This window comes from Engystomops pustulosus, chromosome 7 (assembly GCF_040894005.1).
Source record: "Engystomops pustulosus chromosome 7, aEngPut4.maternal, whole genome shotgun sequence".
In the NCBI taxonomy this organism is placed as follows: domain Eukaryota; kingdom Metazoa; phylum Chordata; class Amphibia; order Anura; family Leptodactylidae; genus Engystomops; species Engystomops pustulosus.
In genome coordinates this window covers 173,074,686-173,098,530 of record NC_092417.1, presented here as the reverse complement: position 1 = coordinate 173,098,530, position 23,845 = coordinate 173,074,686, and the positions used below count along the sequence as shown (strand labels likewise).

Here is a 23,845-nt window from a genome sequence, read left to right as displayed (position 1 = left end):
TTCATGCTGTTGCTGCTGATCACTTGGTTATGGAGCGGCGGCAGTGTGGAGGGGTCGCTGAGGCTGAGGGCTCCGGACCTCCCAGACAAAAAGTGTTATTCTGTGTTGGTGTTGGGGATAATTTGAATTCTGTGGAAATTGAAGATCAGCGGCGCCTCACACCGGCTAAAGAGCAGCGGCGAATGTTACCAAGCCCCAGGAGAAGTAAAATAACATCTGCTACCGATGATGCGGAGGGCACAAGTGTGACAAGAGTTGTGGTCCCCTCTGGGCGATGCGCTGCGGGGGGACCCCCGTCCCTTGTGCCTGAAGATGCGGAGGTGGTCATGTCCCCTAATGTTGTTGCTGGTCCAGCCAGTGTGAGTGGAGTCAGTAATGTTGTGGTGGATAATGTGAATGGTGTGAGTGGTGGAGAATCTTTTCCAGCTTTGGGGGTGGGTGATGGAGTGACTGGTGGTGTGAGTGGCGTGGCTGAGTGTAACATGCAGGTGGGTAGTGTTAATGTGGTGGGTGCAGGGGTTGGTCCGGTTGCTCCCCCAGTGGCGGCCCCTATTAAGAGCTATGCCAGTGTCGCTGCTGGGGGAAGTAGGGTTCCATCATCCTCGTCTCTGGGCTCTGGGGACGGCTTTTTGCAACGGCGCCTCCTGCAGGCCTTACAGAAGGGAGAAAGGACGATCAATGTAGCGGGGCAGGAGGTTGATTTGTCATTTTGGATAGAGAGGCACGGCCTGTCTGCCTTCCGAGAGCAAAGAGGCAGGGAGACATCATGGTCGCTCCCGACAACCGGGCCGGGTGCTAACCGTAGGAATGTGGTCCGTCTCCGGTGGCGTGGCAGTGATGTGTGTCCCCCTCGGGCACGGGTAGTTGAGCTGCTGCTGAAGATGGACTTCAAGGCGGCTGACATCTTTGCCTTGATCCATCCCTATGGTACATCTGAGTTTGATATCAGCTTTGTTCGGCCGGAGGGGCTTGAGCTCTTCTGGTCCAACTATGAGCTGAGATACAACGAGCCCGAGTGGCGGGACTTTGCTGTGCAAGCAGTGTCCCGCCAGAGCGAACTCAAGAAAGTGACCGTTCTTACCCGTAACGAATCACTATCTTGCTTTGACATCATGACCTGGATGAATCGTTATGGAGAAGTACTGGGAGTACCCGAGAAAAATCGTGACGAGTATGGTATCTGGTCAGGGGCCTGGACCTTCATGGTGAAGTTGAGGCGTTCAGGTAACTCAGTCGCCCACATCCCTTCATCAGCCTTCCTGGGGAGGGATCGGATCCTGATCTTCTACCGGGGGCAGCCTAAGCTGTGTCACAGGTGCGGTGACCCCACACATTTCAGCGCAAACTGCACCGTGCAGAAGTGTGCGTTGTGTGGGGGTGTCGGCCATCTCGCTGCATCCTGTACAGGGCAGATTAGGTGTAACCTGTGTGGTGATCTCGGTCACCCGTACAGTCGTTGTCCTCTTTCCTTCGCTAATGCAGGCTCAGCCTCAGCGGGTGAAAGCCATGAGGCTGAATCTGCTGGGGAGGGGACTAGCAGAGACGGAGGAATGGAGGGGCCAGGGAAGAAAGACAGGAAAAAGACGCCTGCCCAGCTAAGGCGTCTAGAGAAGCGTCAACAGGAGAGAGAGCGGGGGGAGTCTCGGGCTGCTGGGACAACCTCTGGCGCTCTCCTAGAGACCACACCTGTCGCTGAGACCCCAGGGGATGATGTACTGGATGAGGAGGTCAGGAGGATCGAGAGAGAGGAAGGTGCCACGTCCTCAGACTCCTCCCATTATGAGAGTATGGATGAGGATAATAGGGCGTGGCTAGAGGAAAAGCGTAAGCGTGGCGCCAAAAAGAAGAAAAAGGGTAAAAAGAAGGGAGGTGTAAGATCTTCTCCCTCCCTGACTAAGGTACCCAAGGAAGGTGCAACCAACCCCCCGCTGGTCGAACTTTCAAATCGATTCCTGGCCCTGGATGGAGCCTCTCCTGCCGATGGAGGGGCTGAGGGTGAAGGGCCAGAGGTGGCGGAGCCTGCAGGGGGTGCCGAGTCTCCCCCTGGGGAGTCAGGGTCCTCAGGAGGGGAGACTGGCCCAGAGTCTGGAGACGAGGATGAGGGGGCAGGTCCTGAATCTGCCCCTGAAGCATCAGAGGTGCGGGAGATGGACACCACAATATGTCTAAAAAGGGGGTGTTCATTTCCCGAGGGTGGTGGTAAGATGGGTAAAAAGAAAGCCGTCTAACTCAATCACTCATGATGGCGGCACCCACTCCGTTGACGCTGGCGTCCATTAATGTCGCCAGCATTAAGTCTGATGCGGCTAGATTTGCGGCCTATGATTTTCTCGGCCGTGTTGAAGCCGACATTTTATTTTTGCAGGAGACCAGGCTGCCAGATTTGGCGGCCGTGTTTAAAGCTAAGAGGGAATGGAGACACGGGCCTTCCTATTGGTCTCTTGCGGCCGAGCCGTATAGCGGAGTGGCGGTCCTTTTTACCGCACCGGTAGAATGCCGACGAGTTATTGAGTTAGAAATGGGGAGGTGCCTGATCCTGGATGTCCTCATGAAGGGACAAGAACTTCGTCTTATTAACATCTATGGTCCCCAGTCCAAGTGGGACAGGAAGTGTCTCTTTATGAGGATCAAGCCCTACCTTTTTACAAGTCGGCAGGTGGTCTTTGGAGGGGACTTCAATGCTGTCACGAGGTCCCAGGATAGGGGAGGTTCCAGAGACAAGCTGACTTATGATAGCGTCGCTCTTAATAGCATAGCTAGTGAGGCTCGCCTGGTGGATGTCCACATCCGGCACACCCCAGGCCACGCGGGGTTCACCTATTATAGGGGTAGCTGCAGGTCTAGAATAGACAGGTTTTATTTAAAGGAGGAAGCCATCTCTTCAGCAGTGTCCGTTGTTGAGGTGGAATTCTCCGACCACTGTTTAATTTTGTTTTCTCTGAATGTTACAGAGACCCCCCGGATGGGAAGAGGCTACTGGAAGCTCAATTCGTCTCTCCTGGAAGAAGCAGAGATAAGACAATCCTTTGAGGACTTTCTTCAGAGCCAGGTACCTTTGCTGGGCCTTTGTAGCAGTAAGTCAGAGTGGTGGGAGATGCTCAAGAAAAGGGTGGCGAGATTCTTCCGCCAGCTCTCGAGCCTCAGGAGCCTGGACAGGTACCGCCTGTATCAGGGCCTGAGGAGGAAACTCGAGCATCTCGTCCTCACGACTACCTCCAGTCGAGACATCTCCAGAGTGAAATCCTTGCTGAAGAGGTGTCAGTACGATAGACACGCATCTTTGGTTTTTGAGAGGGATTACGGGAAATACCGCTCGCCCGACCCTTACAGAAACTGCAAGATGTCAGTGAATGGTAAAGTTGTCACAGGACTGGTTGACAGTACGGGATCCCTGAAAAGGTCCAGATCAGGGATTCTGGAGGTCGTCAGATCCTTCTACTCGCACCTCTTGGGCAGGAAGGATCTAGATCGGGATGTGATGTCGGCTTTCCTGGCTGACACTGTCCCTGAGCCAGGAGTAGACCCCTCTCTTGATGTTTTGACAGAGATGATCAGGGAAGAGGAAGTCAGCCGGGCGATTGAAGGGCTCGCCCTCAAGAAATCGCCGGGTCCGGATGGCTTAACATCTGAGTTCTATAAGACCTTTAAGGACGCCTTGGTTCCCCTCTTGACTGAGGTATTCAATGAGTGTCTTTCCTCGGGCGCTCTGCCGAAGTCAATGAGGAGGTCAGCCCTGATCATCCTGTCAAAGGGTAAGGACCGATCTCGTATTGAGAACTGGCGTCCCATAGCGCTTCTCAATACGGACAGAAAGGTTTTGGCAAAGGTGCTGTTTAATCGGCTGGTGCAGTTTGCGCCCCGGCTCCTTTCGGGGACCCAGCACTGCTCTGTTCCAGGCCGCAGTACATTTAGTGCTGTGCTGTGTGACCGGGAGGCAGTGGAGCAGGGCAGGGCTGGTAACTGGAAGGGGTACTTGCTGTCCTTGGATCAGGCAAAAGCGTTTGATCGGGTTAACCACGAGTACCTCTGGTCTGTCCTTCTGAGGTATGGCCTGCCGGGGGAGTTTGTCAATTGGCTGAAAGTTTTGTACGCAGGGGCAGAGAGTTTCCCGCTTGTGAACGGTTGGATTGGCCGCTCTTTTGAGGTCGGGTCTGGTGTTCGCCAGGGTTGTCCTCTGAGCCCACTTTTATACGTGTTCGCGATTGACCCATTCCTTAGGAGGGTTGATCGTGGGCCGTTGGTGGGAGTCGGGATGGATCGGGCAGCACCGGAAGCCACTCTGAGGGTGGTAGCGTATGCCGATGATGTCACCGTTTTCGTGTCCTCGGGAGGGGAGGCGCAATGGGTGATGTCAGAGGTTGACCGCTACTCAGATGCTTCTGGGTCCAAGATCAACCGGGATAAGTGTGAGAGTCTCTGGCTGGGAGAGGGGGATCCAGGCTTTGATCTCCCGGACACTCTTCCAGGGCCCCAGGACTCCGCCAAAGTTCTCGGCATCGAATTTGGCCAGGGGGATTACCCCATGCAAAACTGGGACGGCAGGCTTAAGATCGCTGCTCAGAGGGTGGACCAGTGGAAGGGTTGGTCTTTGACCCTCAGAGAAAGGGTTAACCTGATTAAAACTTACCTGCTCCCGTTGCTGATTTATCTGGGCAGTGTGTGCATGTTGCCGGAACCCCTCTGGACTCGGGTCTACAGTCTGTTCTTCCAGCTGTTATGGGGGAATAGGCTGAACCTAATCAAGAGGGAGGTTACTTACCGCACGAGGAGACAAGGAGGGTTGTGTATGGTCAACCCTGTGGTGTTCCTAGTGAATACCTTTCTTAAGATCAATGTTGCAAACCTCTGGAAAGAGAGGGCTCCTCCGTGGGTATACTCCTGCAGGGGATGGTTTCGGCCTTTCTTCCAGGAATGGGAGACAGGAGGGCAAGTGAAGGATCTCCGTACACCGCATGGGCATCTTCCGGCTTACGCTACCCCGGTTCTGAAGGTGATTCGCCGGTGGGGTCTGGGAATGTGGGAGATCAGGACCATGTCGAGGAAAGTCCTTGACAAAAGGGTTCTGTTGACCCATTTCCAGAAGCCTCTGGCCCTCAGGGATTGCCCAAGTCGGGATCTTGGGGTGGGTTTGAGTTTATTGAATTCCATCAGGATCCCCTTGAAGTTTTGGGACTTGGCTTGGCGCTGCTTCCATGGAAAGCTGTGTGTGAGGGACAATCTGAAGTGTAGGAGCTCTGAGGAAAGGGGTTGTCCCCGGGAGGAGTGCGGTGGCCTGCTGGAGAGCATGGACCACTTCCTGCTTCAGTGCCCCTTTAACACAGAGGTGTACAACCGGGTGGGCGCTTCCATCCATTGGCCCGGGTTGGCCGGTCTCTCCTATGCGGAGTGGGCCTATGGAGCATTCAGAGGCCTGGGTGGCCGGGACCGCTGCACGTTATTCCTAGTCAGTGTAGTGGTCAGGTACCACACGTGGAACGCACGGTGTTTAGTATCGACGCAGCGTAAAATCCTCCCGGTGGATGAGGTGGTTAGGAACATTCTGGGTGACCTGGTGAAGGTGCGCTCTCTGGAGTATGAGAGGCTGGGCACGGGGAGGGCCTCTCTCCTTTGGAGGGGGTTCTCCTTTAGTGTCCCTTAGTCTGTCATCTCCGCTCCTGGTGTTGGGCTGATGCTGCACTGTAGATTTTTGTTTTGTGTTCTGAGGTTATATTGATGTTGGGCTTGCAGGCGCCGAACCTGGGCTTTATGTGGTTTTGATTGATGTTGTTGAGATTTTGAGATTTTATTTGTATTCTGTTTTCTTTATGTTATGTTGTAAATACTGTATATATTGTATATATTGTATATAGTTGGGTTTGGGACATAGTGTTAGGTTGGGAGGGGGGTGATGGTGGTGGGATTTACGTTGACCTTGGACTCTATGACCCTGGGCACTGGTCTGGACTACTTAACGCAAACTTTGGACGTTAGACCAGTGTCTGGGGGGAAGGGGAGGTTGCGGGCGAGGGATTTAGTTTAGTGTAATGTGTATTTGTTATTATATATTTAAAAAAAAAAAAAAAAAGGGTGTGGGGTGGTTTGTTATTAGAGGGTGTGGGGTGGGTTTATGTATATTTATAGTCATTTATGTTTTATTTGTGGTGGCTTGTCTTATTGTTTATTGGTTCGGTTTAGGTTGTGATAATCGGTTGGGTGGGGGATGTGGTAATTGGTGTTCATTCATTTCAGTGTATTTTAAGTTATTGTTTTTACTAGGTGTGAATGGGGCTGGACCAGCAAGTAAGAGATTGTATGTTATGTTTTGTTTGTATTGTTATGTTTTTTTACTTTTATATAAAATAAAAAGATCTACAGGATGTAACTCAGGATCAGTACAGGATAAGTAATGTCATGTATGTACACAGTGACTGCACCAGCAGCAGAATAGTGAGTGCAGCTCTGGAGTATAATACAGGATGTAACTCAGGATCAGTACAGGATAAGTAATGTCATGTATGTACACAGTGACTGCACCAGCAGCAGAATAGTGAGTGCAGCTCTGGAGTATAATACAGGATGTAACTCAGGATCAGTACAGGATAAGTAATGTCATGTATGTACACAGTAACTGCACCAGCAGCAGAATAGTGAGTGCAGCTCTGGAGTATAATACAGGATGTAACTCAGGATCAGTACAGGATAAGTAATGTCATGTATGTACACAGTGACTGCACCAGCAGCAGAATAGTGAGTGCAGCTCTGGAGTATAATACAGGATGTAACTCAGGATCAGTACAGGATAAGTAATGTCATGTATGTACACAGTGACTGCACCAGCAGCAGAATAGTGAGTGCAGCTCTGGGGTATAATACAGGATGTAACTCAGGATCAGTACAGGATAAGTAATGCCATGTATGTACACAGTGACTGCACCAGCAGCAGAATAGTGAGTGTAGCTCTGGGGTATAATACAGGATGTAACTCAGGATCAGTACAGGATAAGTAATGTCATGTATGTACACAGTGACTGCACCAGCAGCAGAATAGTGAGTGCAGCTCTGGAGTATAATACAGGATGTAACTCAGGATCAGTACAGGATAAGTAATGTCATGTATGTACACAGTGACTGCACCAGCAGCAGAATAGTGAGTGCAGCTCTGGGGTATAATACAGGATGTAACTCAGGATCAGTACAGGATCAGTAATGTCATGTATGTACACAGTGACTGCACCAGCAGCAGATAGTGAGTGCAGCTCTGGGGTATAATACAGGATGTAACTCAGGATCAGTACAGGATAAGTAATGTCATGTATGTACACAGTGACTGCACCAGCAGCATAGTGAGTGCAGCTCTGCGGTATAATACAGGATGTAACTCAGGATCAGTACAGGATAAGTAATGTCATGTATGTACACAGTGACTGCACCAGCAGCAGAATAGTGAGTGCAGCTCTGGAATATAATACAGGATGTAACTCAGGATCAGTACAGGATAAGTAATGTCATGTATGTACACAGTGACTGCACCAGCAGCATAGTGAGTGCAGCTCTGCGGTATAATACAGGATGTAACTCAGGATCAGTACAGGATAAGTAATGTCATGTATGTACACAGTGACTGCACCAGCAGCAGAATAGTGAGTGCAGCTCTGGAATATAATACAGGATGTAACTCAGGATCAGTACAGGATAAGTAATGTCATGTATGTACACAGTGACTGCACCAGAAGCAGAATAGTGAGTGCAGCTCTGGAGTATAATACAGGATGTAACTCAGGATCAGTACAGGATAAGTAATGTCATGTATGTACACAGTGACTGCACCAGCAGCAGAATAGTGAGTGCAGCTCTGGAGTATAATACAGGATGTAACTCAGGATCAGTACAGGATAAGTAATGTCATGTATGTACACAGTGACTGCTCCAGCAGCAGAATAGTGAGTGCAGCTCTGGAGTATAATACAGGTTGTAACTCAGGATCAGGATAAGATTTCCAGGAGACATCCCCTTTAATCTCCGCTGTGTTTGGATGGGGCAGGAGGTGACATCTATAAATTCTGAAGTTTTTGTCTTTTGAAACAAAAATCTATTTAAAAAAAAAAAGTTTCCATAGGATCAAAATAAATCAATAAAATATATAAAAATAACACACGGCGGCTGCAGTTGTTCTTTTGTCCCAAGAAAAAAAAAAAAAATCTATCGATGAAACAATGTACAAAACGTCCAACATCTTCTGTGGTCACAGCCAAAGCTGCATTTATAGCGCCTCCGCCTTCCTATAAGCAGGGAGCAGTGCACTATGGGAGATGACCCGTGAATTACACAGGCAGAGCCACATAAACTCGGGGCTGACAATACAGGGGAAATTTGAAGACAGCTTTGGCTGTGACTAGAGTAAAAATGTCACATAATTCTGAGTCTCTTGTAAGAGTTTAGTGTGAAATTCTTGATAATTCGGGTCTTCCACATGTCGTCAGTGGGGGGCGCTGTAGTTGTGGAGCCATGCAGTGCATCATATATACAGCCATAGATCTGATGGATGATGTCATTAGTGGTCAAGTGGGTGGAGCTCCCCTGGTTATAGGCTGCCGATATTGGGGAAACTCTTCAGCTTCTCTGGAAAGTCGTCTTTGTAGAGGACGGGGTCGGCGCGGTGCTCCACCACCTGCAGGGGCATGGTGCCGAATACTGTGGCAAACTTATTGATGCATTCGGACCTGCGGAGGGAGAGCAGAAGGAGTTACAAGAGGCCGCATGCACGCAGCTCCAGATGCACTGCGATACTGGCAGGTTACATGCACGCAGCTCCAGATGCACTGCGATACTGGCAGGTTACATGCACGCTGCTCCGGATGCACTATGATCCTGGCGGGTTTCATGCACGCTGCTCTGGATACACTGTGATACTGGAGGGTTACATGCACGCTGCTGCGGATGCACTGTGATCCTGGTGGGCCACATGCACGCTGCTCCAGATGCACTGTGATCCTGGGAGGCCGCATGCACGCTGCTCCAGATGCACTGTGATACTGGCGGGTTTCATGCACGCTGCTCCGAATGCAGTAAGATCCTGGCAGGCCGCATGCACGCTGCTCCGAATGCAGTATGATCCTGGCAGGCCGCATGCATGCTGCTCCAGATGCACTGTGATCCTGGGAAGCCGCATGCACGCTGCTCCGGATACACTGTGATACTGGCGGGTTACATGCACTCTGTTCCGGATGCACTGTGATCCTGGCGGGTTACATGCATGCTGCTGCGGATGCACTGTGATACTGGCGGGTTACATGCACTCTGTTCCGGATGCACTGTGATCCTGGCGGGTTACATGCACGCTGCTGCGGATGCACTGTGATCCTGGGAGGCCGCATGCACGCTGCTCCGGATACACTGTGATACTGGCGGGTTACATGCACGCTGCTCCGGATGCACTGTGATACTGGCGGGTTACATGCACTCTGCTCCGGATGCACTGTGATCCTGGGAGGCCGCATGCACGCTGCTCCGGATACACTGTGATCCTGGGGGGCCGTATGCACTGTGATCCTGGGGGGCTGCATGCACGCTGCTCTGGATGCACTGTGATCCTGTGGGCCATGCTAGGTGTAGTAGTAGTATATGATATGGGGTATGAAGACTGGAATTGTCAGGCCATGCTGAGAGGAGGAGGAGTAGTAGTACAGCCAGTATAGTATATGATATAGGTTGTGATGGCAGGAGTGTTCAGGCCATGCTAGGAGTAGTAGTACAGCCAGTATGGTATATGATATATGGTGTGAAGGTAGGAGTGGCCAGGCCATGCTAGGAGTAGTAGTACAGCTAGTATAGTATATGATATCGGGTATGAAGGCTGGAATTGTCAGGCCATGCTGGGAGTAGTAGTACAGTTAGTATAGGATATGATATCGGGTATAATGGCCTCTGTACGTTACACATGTATAATATCAGCTCCAGGGTCTTCCTATAGTAACCTGAGCGCCCTCGTGGCCCCCTCCCCCATTGGCTCATGTGCTCCTACCTGCGGGGGATCCATCTTCACACGTGGAGAGTGGAAATCATCAGTCTACAGGTCCGACACAAGTGCAGCCAACACGCCAGCGCCTCGCAGAGACGCAAGAATGTGAGGAACCTGCTTACCCGCCGCGCCTGGACCAAGACTGCGCCATCACCCTGCTGTGCACTGAGCCCCCGCCAACTCATGTGCGCCCCCTGTCTGCAGTGTATGATGGGAGTGATCACCACCCAGACGCGGGGATGGGGGGTTGTGATCAGACATCCATGGCCCCCTATGACTTTGGAAAGAGGGGATCTGGACCTCATTTTCCAGCCTGCAGGAGCCGGCGGGGAGGGGTGGGACGACCCTGGAGATTAGGGGGGCCCTACAATGACATCCTATAGACACCAATACAAGTGACAATCAATAAGACTGGACAAGGTGGTATAAAAGCTCAAACATTAAAGGGGTTGTCCACCTTTCTGATATTGAAGACCTCTAGAATTAGTGGAGGGGTCCGACGCTCAGGACCTTGTCTGATTTTGACTGCCTCTTGTAGGGTCCTATATATAAGGCCCCAACTGACCCGATTTGGGTGCATAACCCTGACAACTGTGGAAAACCCCTGATGTCACCACCTGCGCCCGGGGCAGTCTGATACCACCATCATGGCTACAGCACATTGGCCGCAGTCAAGGTAAGGAAGGGGTTAAGCCATCAGCCCCGGGCCGGCAGGGGATGCAAGTGCTATCATTCCCTACTCTGCGTCTTCCAATCCTCCCCCAAATTCCTGCCATTCCTACCGCTGAGCGCCTGACAGAACATCAGGAGAGCCTGGGCTGGAGATAAGGGGGAGACATATGGTGGGGGGGCGGGGGTCTTCCATAACTCACGGGACTCGCCCCACGTCTTAACCCCCTCCAAGCGGGACATTTGTGGAGCAGCTGCTCGGGGCTGTATGTAGGGAACATGGAGATACACCAGACCCTCCCCAAATACTGGGGCACCAACTTCCTCTACTCCTGATACCCCCAGCGCTCAGCCATCCCATAGAGCATCAGGTGACCATTGCTGGACTGAAGCAGGACCCCCCGGATGTATAATGGGACCCCCCACCCCAGTGATTAGGCTCTTATCCCCTGCCCGCTGTACCCTGGTCACAACAGAGGATGGCGCTGTCTGGGGATCTAACCAATCAGTACAGGGGCCGGAGACAAAACTTACTGCACCTATATGGGGTCTTCCTGATGACCTATAAATGGGTCACTAATGGGGGGGGTCTGACATTTTAACCCCAAACCACACGAGGGTCCTGAACCCATATGGAGCCAAGACACCTGATGGGGTCCAAATGTCAGACCCCCCATCAATGACATACTAAGAGGTCATCTAGGTACCAAAATTGGAGAAGGGGGGGCGCACTACTATGTTGATTTGGAGCAGAGGCGCCCCCTAGTGTCTCATCACATAGCTGTGCACCAGGGACACTTACCTCTCCACCATATGGGTCTGGTCCAGTGACAGCCCGTCGATGGCCGTGCACTCGGGGCACTTGAACTTCTTGCGTGGCGTCACCTGTAGGGGAGAGGAGTCGCAGGTTGATCACAGGGGACAGGACATCTTTGTTGTTTTCGGGTGCTAAGCCCGAGACCCAATGAAAACAGATGAGGATTTGTATCCCCCTCCCCCCTCTGGAGACTGCTGGTGAGGACAAGCCCTTTAATCCCCTTTTAATGACTTCTCGCACCTCTGAGGTCTCTGTGTAAACATCATTCGCTTTTGTGGAGTTTTCCGTAACCTTCATGCGACACAGGGATGAGCCGCGGACCCCCCTGCGGACCCCCCGTCCTGCCATCATCAGCGCTGGCAGGAGCTCCGGGTGACCGACCTACAGGAGATGCCTGATCCGATGACACCAAGGGAAATGTATGTGTGAAGGGCTCAGGATGAAAGGCTGGCTGATACCAGCGAGATACCCCGGTAATACCGGGGATTGGGGAAGATGATTGCCGGATCACTTTTAAATTAACATTCGTAAGGGGTGAAATTTATAATTAACATTCCTCTACTCAGCTGTCCCCGGGACCGACAGATGGTCTCCTATATAGAGCGATGCCGCTCCGATACAAGAGGGGAGACCCCGCCATGTAAAGGGGGTCCGACCTCCTGGGAGCCTACAGAGATCCAGCTGCGACCCCCGTACTAGAGGAGAGGAGCTAAGTGTCTGATCTCTAGGGGTGCGATTCCTGGGATCGCCACTAGTGGCCACAAATCTCCTGTATAAATAGAGTGGTAGCCTACATCCCTATGGGACTGAAAGGGTCAACTAGAGCCCCCCCCCCCTCCTGCTGCCCTATTCACACAGGGCGCTGGGACCTCCACTCACAATATCTCTGGGGTCCATGTAGTCCTAGGTGCCAAATAATGATAACCTATACTGTGTAATGGAAAACTCCTTTAAGTGCAGTACCAGACCCGGCCACACAAGTGGGTCTTACCCCTCAGGCTGAGTTTGGCAAAGTGCAATACTAGTCACTACCTATGGACAAGGGTGGCGCCATTGGGTTACAGTCTGTTACCTTGATAGGAGCCTTCCCTGTTACGTTGGCGACTAAGAAGTTCATAGCGATGTCCTCACAGTTCATGTGGGCGTCCACCCAGTTCTTGATGTCCCCGGGCATCTTGTAGGTGTACAGGTAATTGAAATACTGCAATAAAGACATAAAGACATCATAACGGGGTGACATGCCGAATCACAGAGACCTCCTGTGCTGTCTGGTCAGGACCTTCCCCCCTCCCGTGCTGTTTGGTCAGGACCCTCCCTCCCCCCTCCTGTGCTGTCTGGTCAGGACCCTCCCTCCCCCCTCCTGTGATGTCTGGTCAGGACCTTCCCCCCCCTCCCGTGCTGTCTGGTCAGGACCTCCCCCTCCCCCTGCGCTGTCTGGTCAGGACCCTCCCTCCCCCCTCCTGTGCTGTCTGGTCAGGACCCTCCCTCCCCCCTCCAGTGCTGTCTGGTCAGGACCTTCCCCCCCCTCCCGTGCTGTCTGGTCAGGACCTCCCCCTCCCCCTGTGCTGTCTGGTCAGGACCTCCCCCTCCCCCTGTGCTGTCTGGTCAGGACCTCCCCCTCCCCCCTTGTGCTGTCTGGTCAGGACCTCCCCCTCCCCCTTGTGCTGTCTGGTCAGGACCTCCCCCTCCCCCTTGTGCTGTCTGGTCAGGACCAGGACCTCCCCCCTTGTGCTGTCTGGTCAGGACCTCCCCCTCCCCCTGTGCTGTCTGGTCAGGACCTTCCCCCCCTCCCGTGCTGTCTGGTCAGGACCTTCCCCCCCTCCCGTGCTGTCTGGTCAGGACCTTCCCCCCCCTCCCGTGCTGTCTGGTCAGGACCTCCCCCCCCCTCCCGTGCTGTCTGGTCAGGACCTCCCCCTCCCCCTGTGCTGTCTGGTCAGGACCTCCCCCTCCCCCTTGTGCTGTCTGGTCAGGACCTCCCCCTCCCCCTTGTGCTGTCTGGTCAGGACCTCCCCCTCCCCCTTGTGCTGTCTGGTCAGGACCTCCCCCTCCCCCTTGTGCTGTCTGGTCAGGACCTCCCCCTCCCCCTTGTGCTGTCTGGTCAGGACCTCCCCCTCCCCCTTGTGCTGTCTGGTCAGGACCTCCCCCCCCCCCTTGTGCTGTCTGGTCAGGACCTCCCCCCCCCCTTGTGCTGTCTGGTCAGGACCTCCCCCCTTGTGCTGTCTGGTCAGGACCTCCCCCTCCCCCTTGTGCTGTCTGGTCAGGACCTCCCCCCTTGTGCTGTCTGGTCAGGACCTCCCCCCTTGTGCTGTCTGGTCAGGACCTCCCCCCTTGTGCTGTCTGGTCAGGACCTCCCCCCTTGTGCTGTCTGGTCAGGACCTCCCCCCTTGTGCTGTCTGGTCAGGACCTCCCCCCTTGTGCTGTCTGGTCAGGACCTCCCCCCTTGTGCTGTCTGGTCAGGACCTCCCCCCTTGTGCTGTCTGGTCAGGACCTCCCCCCTTGTGCTGTCTGGTCAGGACCTCCCCCCTTGTGCTGTCTGGTCAGGACCTCCCCCCTTGTGCTGTCTGGTCAGGACCTCCCCCCTTGTGCTGTCTGGTCAGGACCTCCCCCCTTGTGCTGTCTGGTCAGGACCTCCCCCCTTGTGCTGTCTGGTCAGGACCTCCCCCTCCCCCTGTGCTGTCTGGTCAGGACCTCCCCCTCCCCCTGTGCTGTCTGGTCAGGACCTCCCCCTCCCCCTGTGCTGTCTGGTCAGGACCTCCCCCTCCCCCTGTGCTGTCTGGTCAGGACCTCCCCCTCCCCCTGTGCTGTCTGGTCAGGACCTCCCCCTCCCCCTGTGCTGTCTGGTCAGGACCTCCCCCTCCCCCTGTGCTGTCTGGTCAGGACCTCCCCCTCCCCCTGTGCTGTCTGGTCAGGACCTCCCCCTCCCCCTGTGCTGTCTGGTCAGGACCTCCCCCTCCCCCTGTGCTGTCTGGTCAGGACCTCCCCCTCCCCCTTGTGCTGTCTGGTCAGGACCTCCCCCTCCCCCTTGTGCTGTCTGGTCAGGACCTCCCCCCTTGTGCTGTCTGGTCAGGACCAGGACCTCCCCCCTTGTGCTGTCTGGTCACGACCTCCCCCTCCCCCTTGTGCTGTCTGGTCAGGACCTCCCCCTCCCCCTTGTGCTGTCTGGTCAGGACCTCCCCCTCCCCCTTGTGCTGTCTGGTCAGGACCTCCCCCTCCCCCTTGTGCTGTCTGGTCACGACCTCCCCCTCCCCCTTGTGCTGTCTGGTCACGACCTCCCCCTCCCCCTTGTGCTGTCTGGTCACGACCTCCCCCTCCCCCTTGTGCTGTCTGGTCACGACCTCCCCCTCCCCCTTGTGCTGTCTGGTCACGACCTCCCCCTCCCCCTTGTGCTGTCTGGTCACGACCTCCCCCTCCCCCTTGTGCTGTCTGGTCACGACCTCCCCCTCCCCCTTGTGCTGTCTGGTCACGACCTCCCCCTCCCCCTTGTGCTGTCTGGTCAGGACCTCCCCCTCCCCCTTGTGCTGTCTGGTCAGGACCTCCCCCTCCCCCTGTGCTGTCTGGTCAGGACCTCCCCCTCCCCCTGTGCTGTCTGGTCAGGACCTCCCCCTCCACCTGTGCTGTCTGGTCAGGACCTCCCCCTCCACCTGTGCTGTCTGGTCAGGACCTCCCCCTCCACCTGTGCTGTCTGGTCAGGACCTCCCCCTCCACCTGTGCTGTCTGGTCAGGACCTCCCCCTCCACCTGTGCTGTCTGGTCAGGACCTCCCCCTCCACCTGTGCTGTCTGGTCAGGACCTCCCCCTCCACCTGTGCTGTCTGGTCAGGACCTCCCCCTCCCCCCTTGTGCTGTCTGGTCAGGACCTCCCCCTCCCCCCTTGTGCTGTCTGGTCAGGACCTCCCCCTCCACCTGTGCTGTCTGGTCAGGACCTCCACCTGTGCTGTCTGGTCAGGACCTCCCCCTCCCCCTGTGCTGTCTGGTCAGGACCTCCCCCTCCCCCTGTGCTGTCTGGTCAGGACCTCCCCCTCCCCCTGTGCTGTCTGGTCAGGACCTCCCCCTCCACCTGTGCTGTCTGGTCAGGACCTCCCCCTCCACCTGTGCTGTCTGGTCAGGACCTCCCCCTCCACCTGTGCTGTCTGGTCAGGACCTCCCCCTCCACCTGTGCTGTCTGGTCAGGACCTCCCCCTCCCCCTGTGCTGTCTGGTTAGGACCTCCCCCCTTGTGCTGTCTGGTCAGGACCTCCCCCTCCCCCTGTGCTGTCTGGTCAGGACCTCCCCCTCCCCCTGTGCTGTCTAGTTAGGACCGGGTCAATGATTTCCAGATTCGGGGTCCTGTCATTACCTTGTGATAGAAGGCGGCTCCGGTCAGCACCATCGACACCTCGTTGGTCCATTCGGACTCGTACTTCCACTTGCTCATCTCATGGTCCCATAGATGGAGTCGCCCGGGGTATCCGACTAGACGGTCAGGAAACTCCCTCCACACCTGAAGAGGATAAACCCCAAACCTCATCAAAGAGGAGAGTAAGGAGACAGACAGTGATTGTAGTGTAAGGAGGAACCACAGAACCACAGCCGGGTCCATGCTGTGCAGGGTTTTGTATATGTACATGCTGGGGTCCAGGGCATTAAAGTTAATTTTTGATAATTCAGCGCGAGAGTCCACCTGAGAGACTAGGGAAAGGAAGGAGATCCGTACATCTGGTGGTCTAGTATCAGCAGCTGGGGGTCTGGGCCAGTGAAGGATCTGTCAGTACATACATGGTGGTCGTGGAGGTCCAAGCGAGGGGGTGAATTACAGTGGAAATTTAGTGATTCTTAATTAAAGAGTCACTGCCGCTAGAGAGGTTTAGAGCAGTGAGAAAGTAAATGTATGGACCCCTGCTGGTATAGGGCAATGAATAATATTAGGATCCCTGGTAGTCTAGAGCAATGAGGAGGTGTTAAAAGGAAACCTGTCATCACTAAAGACAGGTTACACCCTGACAGAATCCTCTGTGTAGTCCCAGGGGTTGGGTTTTGGTTTGGATGCATTTCAAAAAAACAAGATGTGACTTGTCTGTGTTGCGGACTCCTCAGCTCTCAGCCCCCACCTTTGTGCTCCTGTAGAGCTCCTCCCTCTCCCACTGATGTCAGCTCACTAGGCTGTGAGCTATGAAGAAGCAGGATATAAGGATTCCTGGTGGCCTAGGTGTGTGAGGGGGTTAATGTAAGGATCCCTGGTCGTCTAGGGCAGCTTAGGAGTTAATGTTAGGATCTCTGGAGATCTAAGTCAGTGAACAGTCCTCCCAGAACTGATCATAGAGCCAAGTGCGGAGAGATGATAGAGAGGACTGTGTAGCTGTGGGTCTGGCTGCACAGTTCTCTGCATCACCACTCTATTGATCAGCCTCATTGTGAGGTGGGACCCCCTTTTCTTAGGGCCCTGGTCACAATGCCTTTAACTACTGCATATTCCCCTCTCATAGTGATAACTTAAAGGGAATCTACCATTAAGATGAAGGACTGTATGCAAATGAGCCTGAGGGGCTCCAGTCTCTATAGGTGTAACTGGAGCCTGGGGCCCCTCAGGCTCATTTGCATACAGTCCTACATCATAGTGGTAGAGACTTGGATGTAGTGTCACTTATGAAGATGAAGGTCTGTCCTACGGGTCTCCCTATGGCTCCTGGGAGAGCGCCCCCACTGTCCTGCGTTCATCATTGTTGTGCTGGACACAGGCAGATCCCTGTAACTACCAGGGGACGCAGAGGGAGGGGGGGTACGAGGGGGCGATGTGTAAGATCCGTAACGCTGCCGCAGACAGACGTGTCACCCCCAGAGTCAGCAGCTGGATACAATCAGCCCCTCCATCGCCGTCACTTCATCCATAACTTGACCGCTGACAAGGGGATCAAAACTACAGGAAAATGAGAACAGGCTGGGCCATCATTAGTAGCACCCCGAAATGTTAAACATGCTACTGACCGCAGTAATGGGGGCTGATTTACCGGCCGAGGGGGGGGTCAGGTTATCCTCCCAAATGACGAATGAGAGAAACTTCAACCAAATTACAAAATCCAGGCCGAGCGCTTAATGAGGTCCTGAGTGGAGCGGAGGCGGCGACAGGTGACCCCAGAACTAGTCCTAGCTATGGAGATCCCTGTTCCCATGTCCTGGGATTGTTTAGGGGGGGGACCCCATCATCTCACAGTGATTGGAAATTTGAGCAAAATAATTTTTAGTTTTTATCTTTAAGCAAATGAACTGCTCGGTGCACAAGGGGCGGGGCTGTGACTACTAGAGAACCCATTTCTAGTCAGTAGAGAATGCTGAGAACTCCGCCTTTAACTATTAAGTGACCTGCCCATAAAGCACAAGGAGGCGGCAGAGGCAGAGGAGAATATTAACCCCGCCTCTTTGCTCTGAGTAACTTCTGCAGCAGTCACAACAGTTTGAACTCACCCTAGTAATAGCCCCACGTCGTCATAAGATAAAATGACATTTGTTGCTCTGCCTGTGTAAGTTCTGACTACTGCAGTGGACTATGAAACAGGGGGATCAGGATGAAAGGAGTGGCGCTAACTAAGAAAGAAAAAAAGGGAGACTGCAAGGTAACATCGCTAAGTGCCGAATCCCCGTACTGAAGATTTACAGCAAAGCACCGACCCCACATTAAAGGGACTGACCCCTTAAATTAATGTCGCGGCCGGCTGTCCCCTCCTAATAAATAAGCCCAAAATCCATATTTGTTAAAAAGTGCTAAAAATACGAAATTCCGATATTTCTCATCATCTATTACAAGGAATTGGGGGCAGTGAACAGCAATATGAAGTCTCTGAAGAGCAATGAAAAGCCAGCGAGGAGCGCCGTGGAGCGCAGCGCGGGGACGATTTCCCACAGAAACCCCGTAGTCTGCCATCTGCTACCAATAACAAGACTGCCCGAAATCCCCCGAGGTCCCAGGAACAAACCTCAAACCCAAAAGATGCCAGGAATCAGCTCTACCTACCCAGAATCTCCTACTGCATCAGCAATTCAGACTCTTAAAGGGGAACTCCATAGGAAGGAGAACCTGTTGGCTATGATAGAAAGGTGTCAGGACACACAGGACATGGCAGCTCGCTGTGTATGGGGGGTGTAGTGACAGAGGGGTCAGAGCACCCATGCTGACCCCTGATCACTGCTGGCTATGATAGAAAGATGTCAGGACACACAGGACATGGCAGCTCGCTGTGTATGGGGGTGTAGTCACAGAGGGGTCAGAGCGCCCATACTGACCCTATTCATTACTTAAAGTGCTGTGTAGCATTAACATCACCTCATCGGATGGATCATGTGTAACTACTTGTGGACAGCAGGGTACACACGTGTCACTTACCTGGAGTAGAGATGGTACCAGAATGCATTATGGGAAGGAGCAGGCTTGAATGTTATGGCTGAGTGTTTATCTAGCATGGAGGTCAACTAGAAGGTAGCAGCCGTCACTATCAGAGAGGACGTGCACTTACCTCATAACCAAACTGCAGCTCGTCAGACGTCAGCATGATGATGTCATCGTCTATGGCTAGCACCGCCTCCGTCTCTATTTCATCATAAGGGAAGAAGCGATTACTCAGCTTATTCTCCGCCGTCCGCACGACTTTCAGGGGAACCCGGATCTTGGGCCAGAGACTCTCTGTGGAAGAAGACGTCCAGAGAGGAGACATCAAAACTGGAGGGCCAATCTAATTGTGAGAATCCCAGCCACTGGACCCCGCTTGCTGTCAGTGAATGGTAATCCTATACATAGATGTACTGCACTTAGCAGGAAAGATCCTATCACATCTACACAATGCTCTGCGAGTTAACCACATCAGCAGCTACACATGTGGTTTGTTACAATGTATCAGTCTGGAGTTCAGAGCATTGTCTAGACCTGATACAATAGCATAAACTGAGACCAGGATTGGCTATGTCCCAGGTGACTGCCTCTGAATAATTGTATCCCATCTAGACAATGCTCTGTGAGCTAAACAGCCTAAATCATTGTAACAAACCAGCAGAGAGATCGGTGCAGCAGCTGCTGATGCAATTAGCTCACAGAGCATTGTCTGGACTGGATACAATTGTCTCCACTTCAAAATTGAGGACCAGCAATGCACAGGTTGAGTCCTCTTGAATTTAAACAATTGTATCCAGTCCAGACAATGCTCTGTAAGCTAAACGCATCAGCAGCTGCTGCACAGATTTCTCTGCTGGTTTGTTAAAATGTATGTTTAGCTCACAGAGCATAGTCTAGACTGCATACAATTGTCTCCATCCGGAGCAGGTGCGGCTCTCAGTTGATAAGGAGAGACAATTGTATCCAGTCTAGACAATTCTCTGTGAGCTAAACTATATAAACTGCAGACTGATACATTGTAACAATCTACCAAAAAGGTCTGTGCAGCTTGTGCTCACAGAGCATTGTCCATTCTAGATACAATTGTCTCCACTTGTCATCTACGGACCAGCTATATACATGACCGCCGGCCTCCAAATGTTTATATTCACCGACAGCAAGCAGAGAACCTGGAAATAATGACAAGTTCTAATTAAAAAGTCTATACAAAAGTTGCAGAACTTTGTAATTATACTGCGATTATGTGGCTTTTACAAAAAAACAACAAAAAAAAAACCCTTAAAAAGAGGTTGGGTCTCGGGATAAGGGAACTACAGGTTTTACCAAAGAATTTAGGGGGGGGGGGGGGAGGGGTTAAACCACACAACTGATTAGGGGCAGGGATTGGGGGCCCCACATTGATCTCCTCAGGAGGCCAATGCAATCCAATCCAATCGCTCTCAATAGACATCATGCTTAGCCTGGATCAGATTGGATCCATGTATTAGGGGGGACCCGATCACACAAAAATGGGGGTTCACCCTACGGGATGAATCACTAGTGCGCCCGCTACTCCGGTTTTCCCATCTCACAACATCCTTATAGAAGTGAGCGGAGGGTAGGACAGGCACGTGCACAACTCCTTATCAGGTGCCCCAGTACACAGGGGGTAAGTGTCTCTGCAGGTATAACCCCTTTAAGAGCCAGCACCCTGCTCCGTGCCTGGGTGTCAGCCTGCAGCTACTAAGTGTCCGGATCCTGATTCTAATCCCCCCCCCCTCCCCCGTTAGAATCCATTAAAACTGATACATTTGGAAAGTTCTAAGTAAAACAAAACGTTTCTGCGGGAGAGAAGACGGAGATGGATGTGCGGGGAGCGGGCGCACAGATTCCCTGGAGTCTCCGCTGAGTGATTATCAGCTACTGTGCGGAGAGTCCTGGAGGGGCGCCGAGACCCTCCTCCTACGTGATAACTTCTTATTTACGTGTGATTAGTCGTCTTCAGCGGGAATATCGCCTTACACCGCGATAGAGAGGACTAAAAGGATGCAGAAAACTTCTTACACTTCAAGAAGTGGGGGAGGGGCCGACACACCACCCCTCCCCCCTGCTGGTGTGAGGTCATAAAAAAGATGACATCATTAGAGGATAACTACAGCGATATCAGGGACATCCTGATACAGATAAAGATTCTAATAATAAAAAAAAAAAATCTTTGTACGTTTTGTGTACACAGCTCCCATGCAGAGCAATGCATCGTCATGGCTACAGACTACGCACAGCCCTGTGTAGTCAGATGCTTTCGTCGCCTCTCTAAATATTGACACCTACAGACCGCAGACGGATGTCAGGAACACATGGCCGCAGGATCAGACTACACAAGGGTTTGTAGTCAGGGACCATAGTCTGAGGAGGGGCTGTGCATCTACTGTAAATAACCTTTTTTCCTCATTTTTATAAATTCTTTGTATTTATTTCTTTCCTTAGAAATTTTCAGTGTTGATGTTTGTAGGGCAAGAAGAAGGGAGCAGTGGCTTCCACTGAGCATAGTGGCTGTATAGTGGCTGATCCGGGTATTACAGCTCAGTTCCAATAAATTGAGTGGGACTTAACTGCAACCAGGTCATGTGACCAATATATGTGACATCATACGAGTGGGAAGTCTGGTCTGGTACCAGAACCCAAACCCCTTTAAACCCCCCTGTCCAGAATTAGTAGGAAGGAGTTACCTTCTGGAGGACTCTTGTTCTGGTTATTCCACACCACCAGGAGCTTGGAGAGGCTGGGGACCTTGGACACCTCCGTGATGACTCTGAAGAGGCTCTCGACACGATCGTAGGTCAGGACCACAGCCGTGAACCCCTGAGACTGAGGAGGGATCAGCGGCAGAAAGAGGGGGTTGCTCACGCTGCTCCATTTCTATAGGATCAAAGACAAATATTAACAGGGAAGGGAAGAAACAGATACAAATAATACAAAAAACATAACATTGTAACATTCTGTAGCACAGAGGAGCTCTGGTAACACCTCCAGAGCACTTCATGACAAAATGTCAAGGACAGAACCAGTCCAATGTGGCCACAACAATCCATTACACTTTGGAGGTCACCCAGCTGGGGTCCGACTGTGGGCCCCCCTCACATAACCAGAGGAAGAGAAGAGATGAATGATTGCTACAGAAGGACTGTCTAACTATATGATCCAGAATCTTCCTTTACTTAAGCAAAAGGTAGGAGGGAGGCGGGATCAGATTACACAGGAAACGTTTTGTAGTCTGTTACCATGGACAAAAAACATAGGTCTAAATAGAAGTTGAGGATTAAAGACAGAAATTGCTTTAGGAGGCAAATCCATACTGGTAATGTATATGCAACGATAATTTCCCATCAATGTTGTCCATGAGAAACGAGATAGCTGTCCTTGGATATGACCACCCTCGCATTCTCACAGCACTGGCCACACATTTGCTATTGAGGCACCTGACAAACTGGATTTAGCGTCCATTACCACAGCCGCAATTACACCTGGACATTTCATATACAAAAACAATTAGTTTCTTTTTGCGGTCACTGCAGCGGTGGTGGTCGTATCCAAGGACAACTATCTTTTTTTTTTTTTCGAAATTATCTTCATACAGGTGCATATTTGTCTAATGACATCCAATGGAAGAAATTTACGTAAAATTAAATGTCAATGCTCAGATGACAATACCCCTTTAAGTAATCCGTAAAGATGGAACAGATGACTCTGACTACAAAACATAACCTATGTAGTCAGATCAAAAACAAATCCAGTCCAAGGCGGCCACAAATATGTCAGAGACTAAAATAACTCCAGTCGTATTTCTCTCTAGGAGGCCTATTTAACACTATGTATGCTACGCCCGAGCCGGGACCTGGGTGATGCATAGGTTCGGCTGGAGAAGGGAGGGGTGAGCGTTGTGCTGCTCCATATGGAGGAAGCAGACAGGTTTGACTACGGGGCAATGATCATGCAAGCTTTATGTGGCTGTAAGCTACCTATACCGAAACTGTGTGGTACGGGTAGTATACAGCCAAAAATATGCATTCAAGGGGCCCTACTAACATAAAAATGAGCACAAAAGACCAAAAACGTAAAGTATAAAACAACCGACAGCTGCAGAATCAGACAACACAAGATCTGATTTGTAGTCTGTTACCATGGAAAACCAGAAATATGAATGGGTAGAATAATACAAAATAAAAAAAAAGAATTAAAAAAATGTAACTTTTTGTCTCTGTCGATCAACTGTCAACATTTTTTTGCTGAAGCCATTTATAACATCTGTAGTCAGGTCCTGTAGTCAGATAACTTCTGTCTGTCCCTGACTTGTTTCCAACATACAAAATCAGAGACTGACAGCAGGCGGCTTTTATCATTTCAATAACGAGCCTGAAAAGGTCTTGTGGGGGGTGTTACCAGAGCCCCTCCTTCCTGCAGCCTGTTACACTGTGCAGATGCTCCTACTGTGTGAGATCATATCAGGCAACTGGAAGAGGGAAGTATTGAGGGAGCACAAGGGGAGTCAGTGTAACAACCTGTGACGCTACAGCACAGAGGAGCTCTGGTAACACCTCCAGAGCACTTCTGGCTCAGCATTCCAATTTTTAAACTTGATTTTAGAAGCAAGGAGGCCATGGATAACAAATACAGGCAGTCCTTGGGTCACACACAAGGTTTGTTCTTAAATTGAATTTGTATGCAAGTCAAAACTGTATATTTTATCATTGTAGATCCAGACAAAATTTTCTTTTTTGCTGTAATTGGACCAAGGATTATCAATAAAGCTTCATTACAGACACCTTACAGCTGATCATTGCAGTCTGGGACTATAGTAATGTATCCAGAGGGGTTACAGTGGGCAGAGAGGTCCGTCTTTAACTAGGGGTCGTCTGTAAGTTGAGTCTCCATAAGTAAGGGACCGCCTGTATAAGAAGTCAATCACAGTCCCGGTGCCTGGATCTATGAGTAATGTAAGGATGGATTCTGATATCTTAATAAGTGTCTG

At 51.9% G+C, this 23,845-nt stretch overlaps 1 protein-coding gene across 2 annotated transcripts in view; it reads right to left on the bottom strand.

Annotated features, from left to right (window-relative positions):
- Positions 1 to 7,972: 7,972 nt before the first annotated feature.
- EXT2 (exostosin glycosyltransferase 2) overlaps positions 7,973 to 23,845 on the bottom strand; it is a 46,817-nt gene continuing 30,944 nt past the window's right edge. For both annotated transcript variants that reach the window (XM_072119004.1, XM_072119005.1), the window contains exons 9-14: positions 21,546 to 21,735; positions 18,965 to 19,131; positions 15,817 to 15,960; positions 12,556 to 12,684; positions 11,469 to 11,551; positions 7,973 to 8,699 (exon numbers count right to left, since the gene is read on the bottom strand). In XM_072119004.1, the coding sequence (XP_071975105.1) occupies positions 8,561 to 8,699; positions 11,469 to 11,551; positions 12,556 to 12,684; positions 15,817 to 15,960; positions 18,965 to 19,131; positions 21,546 to 21,735 (852 nt within the window). In that variant the 3' untranslated portion in view covers positions 7,973 to 8,560. The remainder of the gene's footprint in view (positions 8,700 to 11,468; positions 11,552 to 12,555; positions 12,685 to 15,816; positions 15,961 to 18,964; positions 19,132 to 21,545; positions 21,736 to 23,845) is intronic.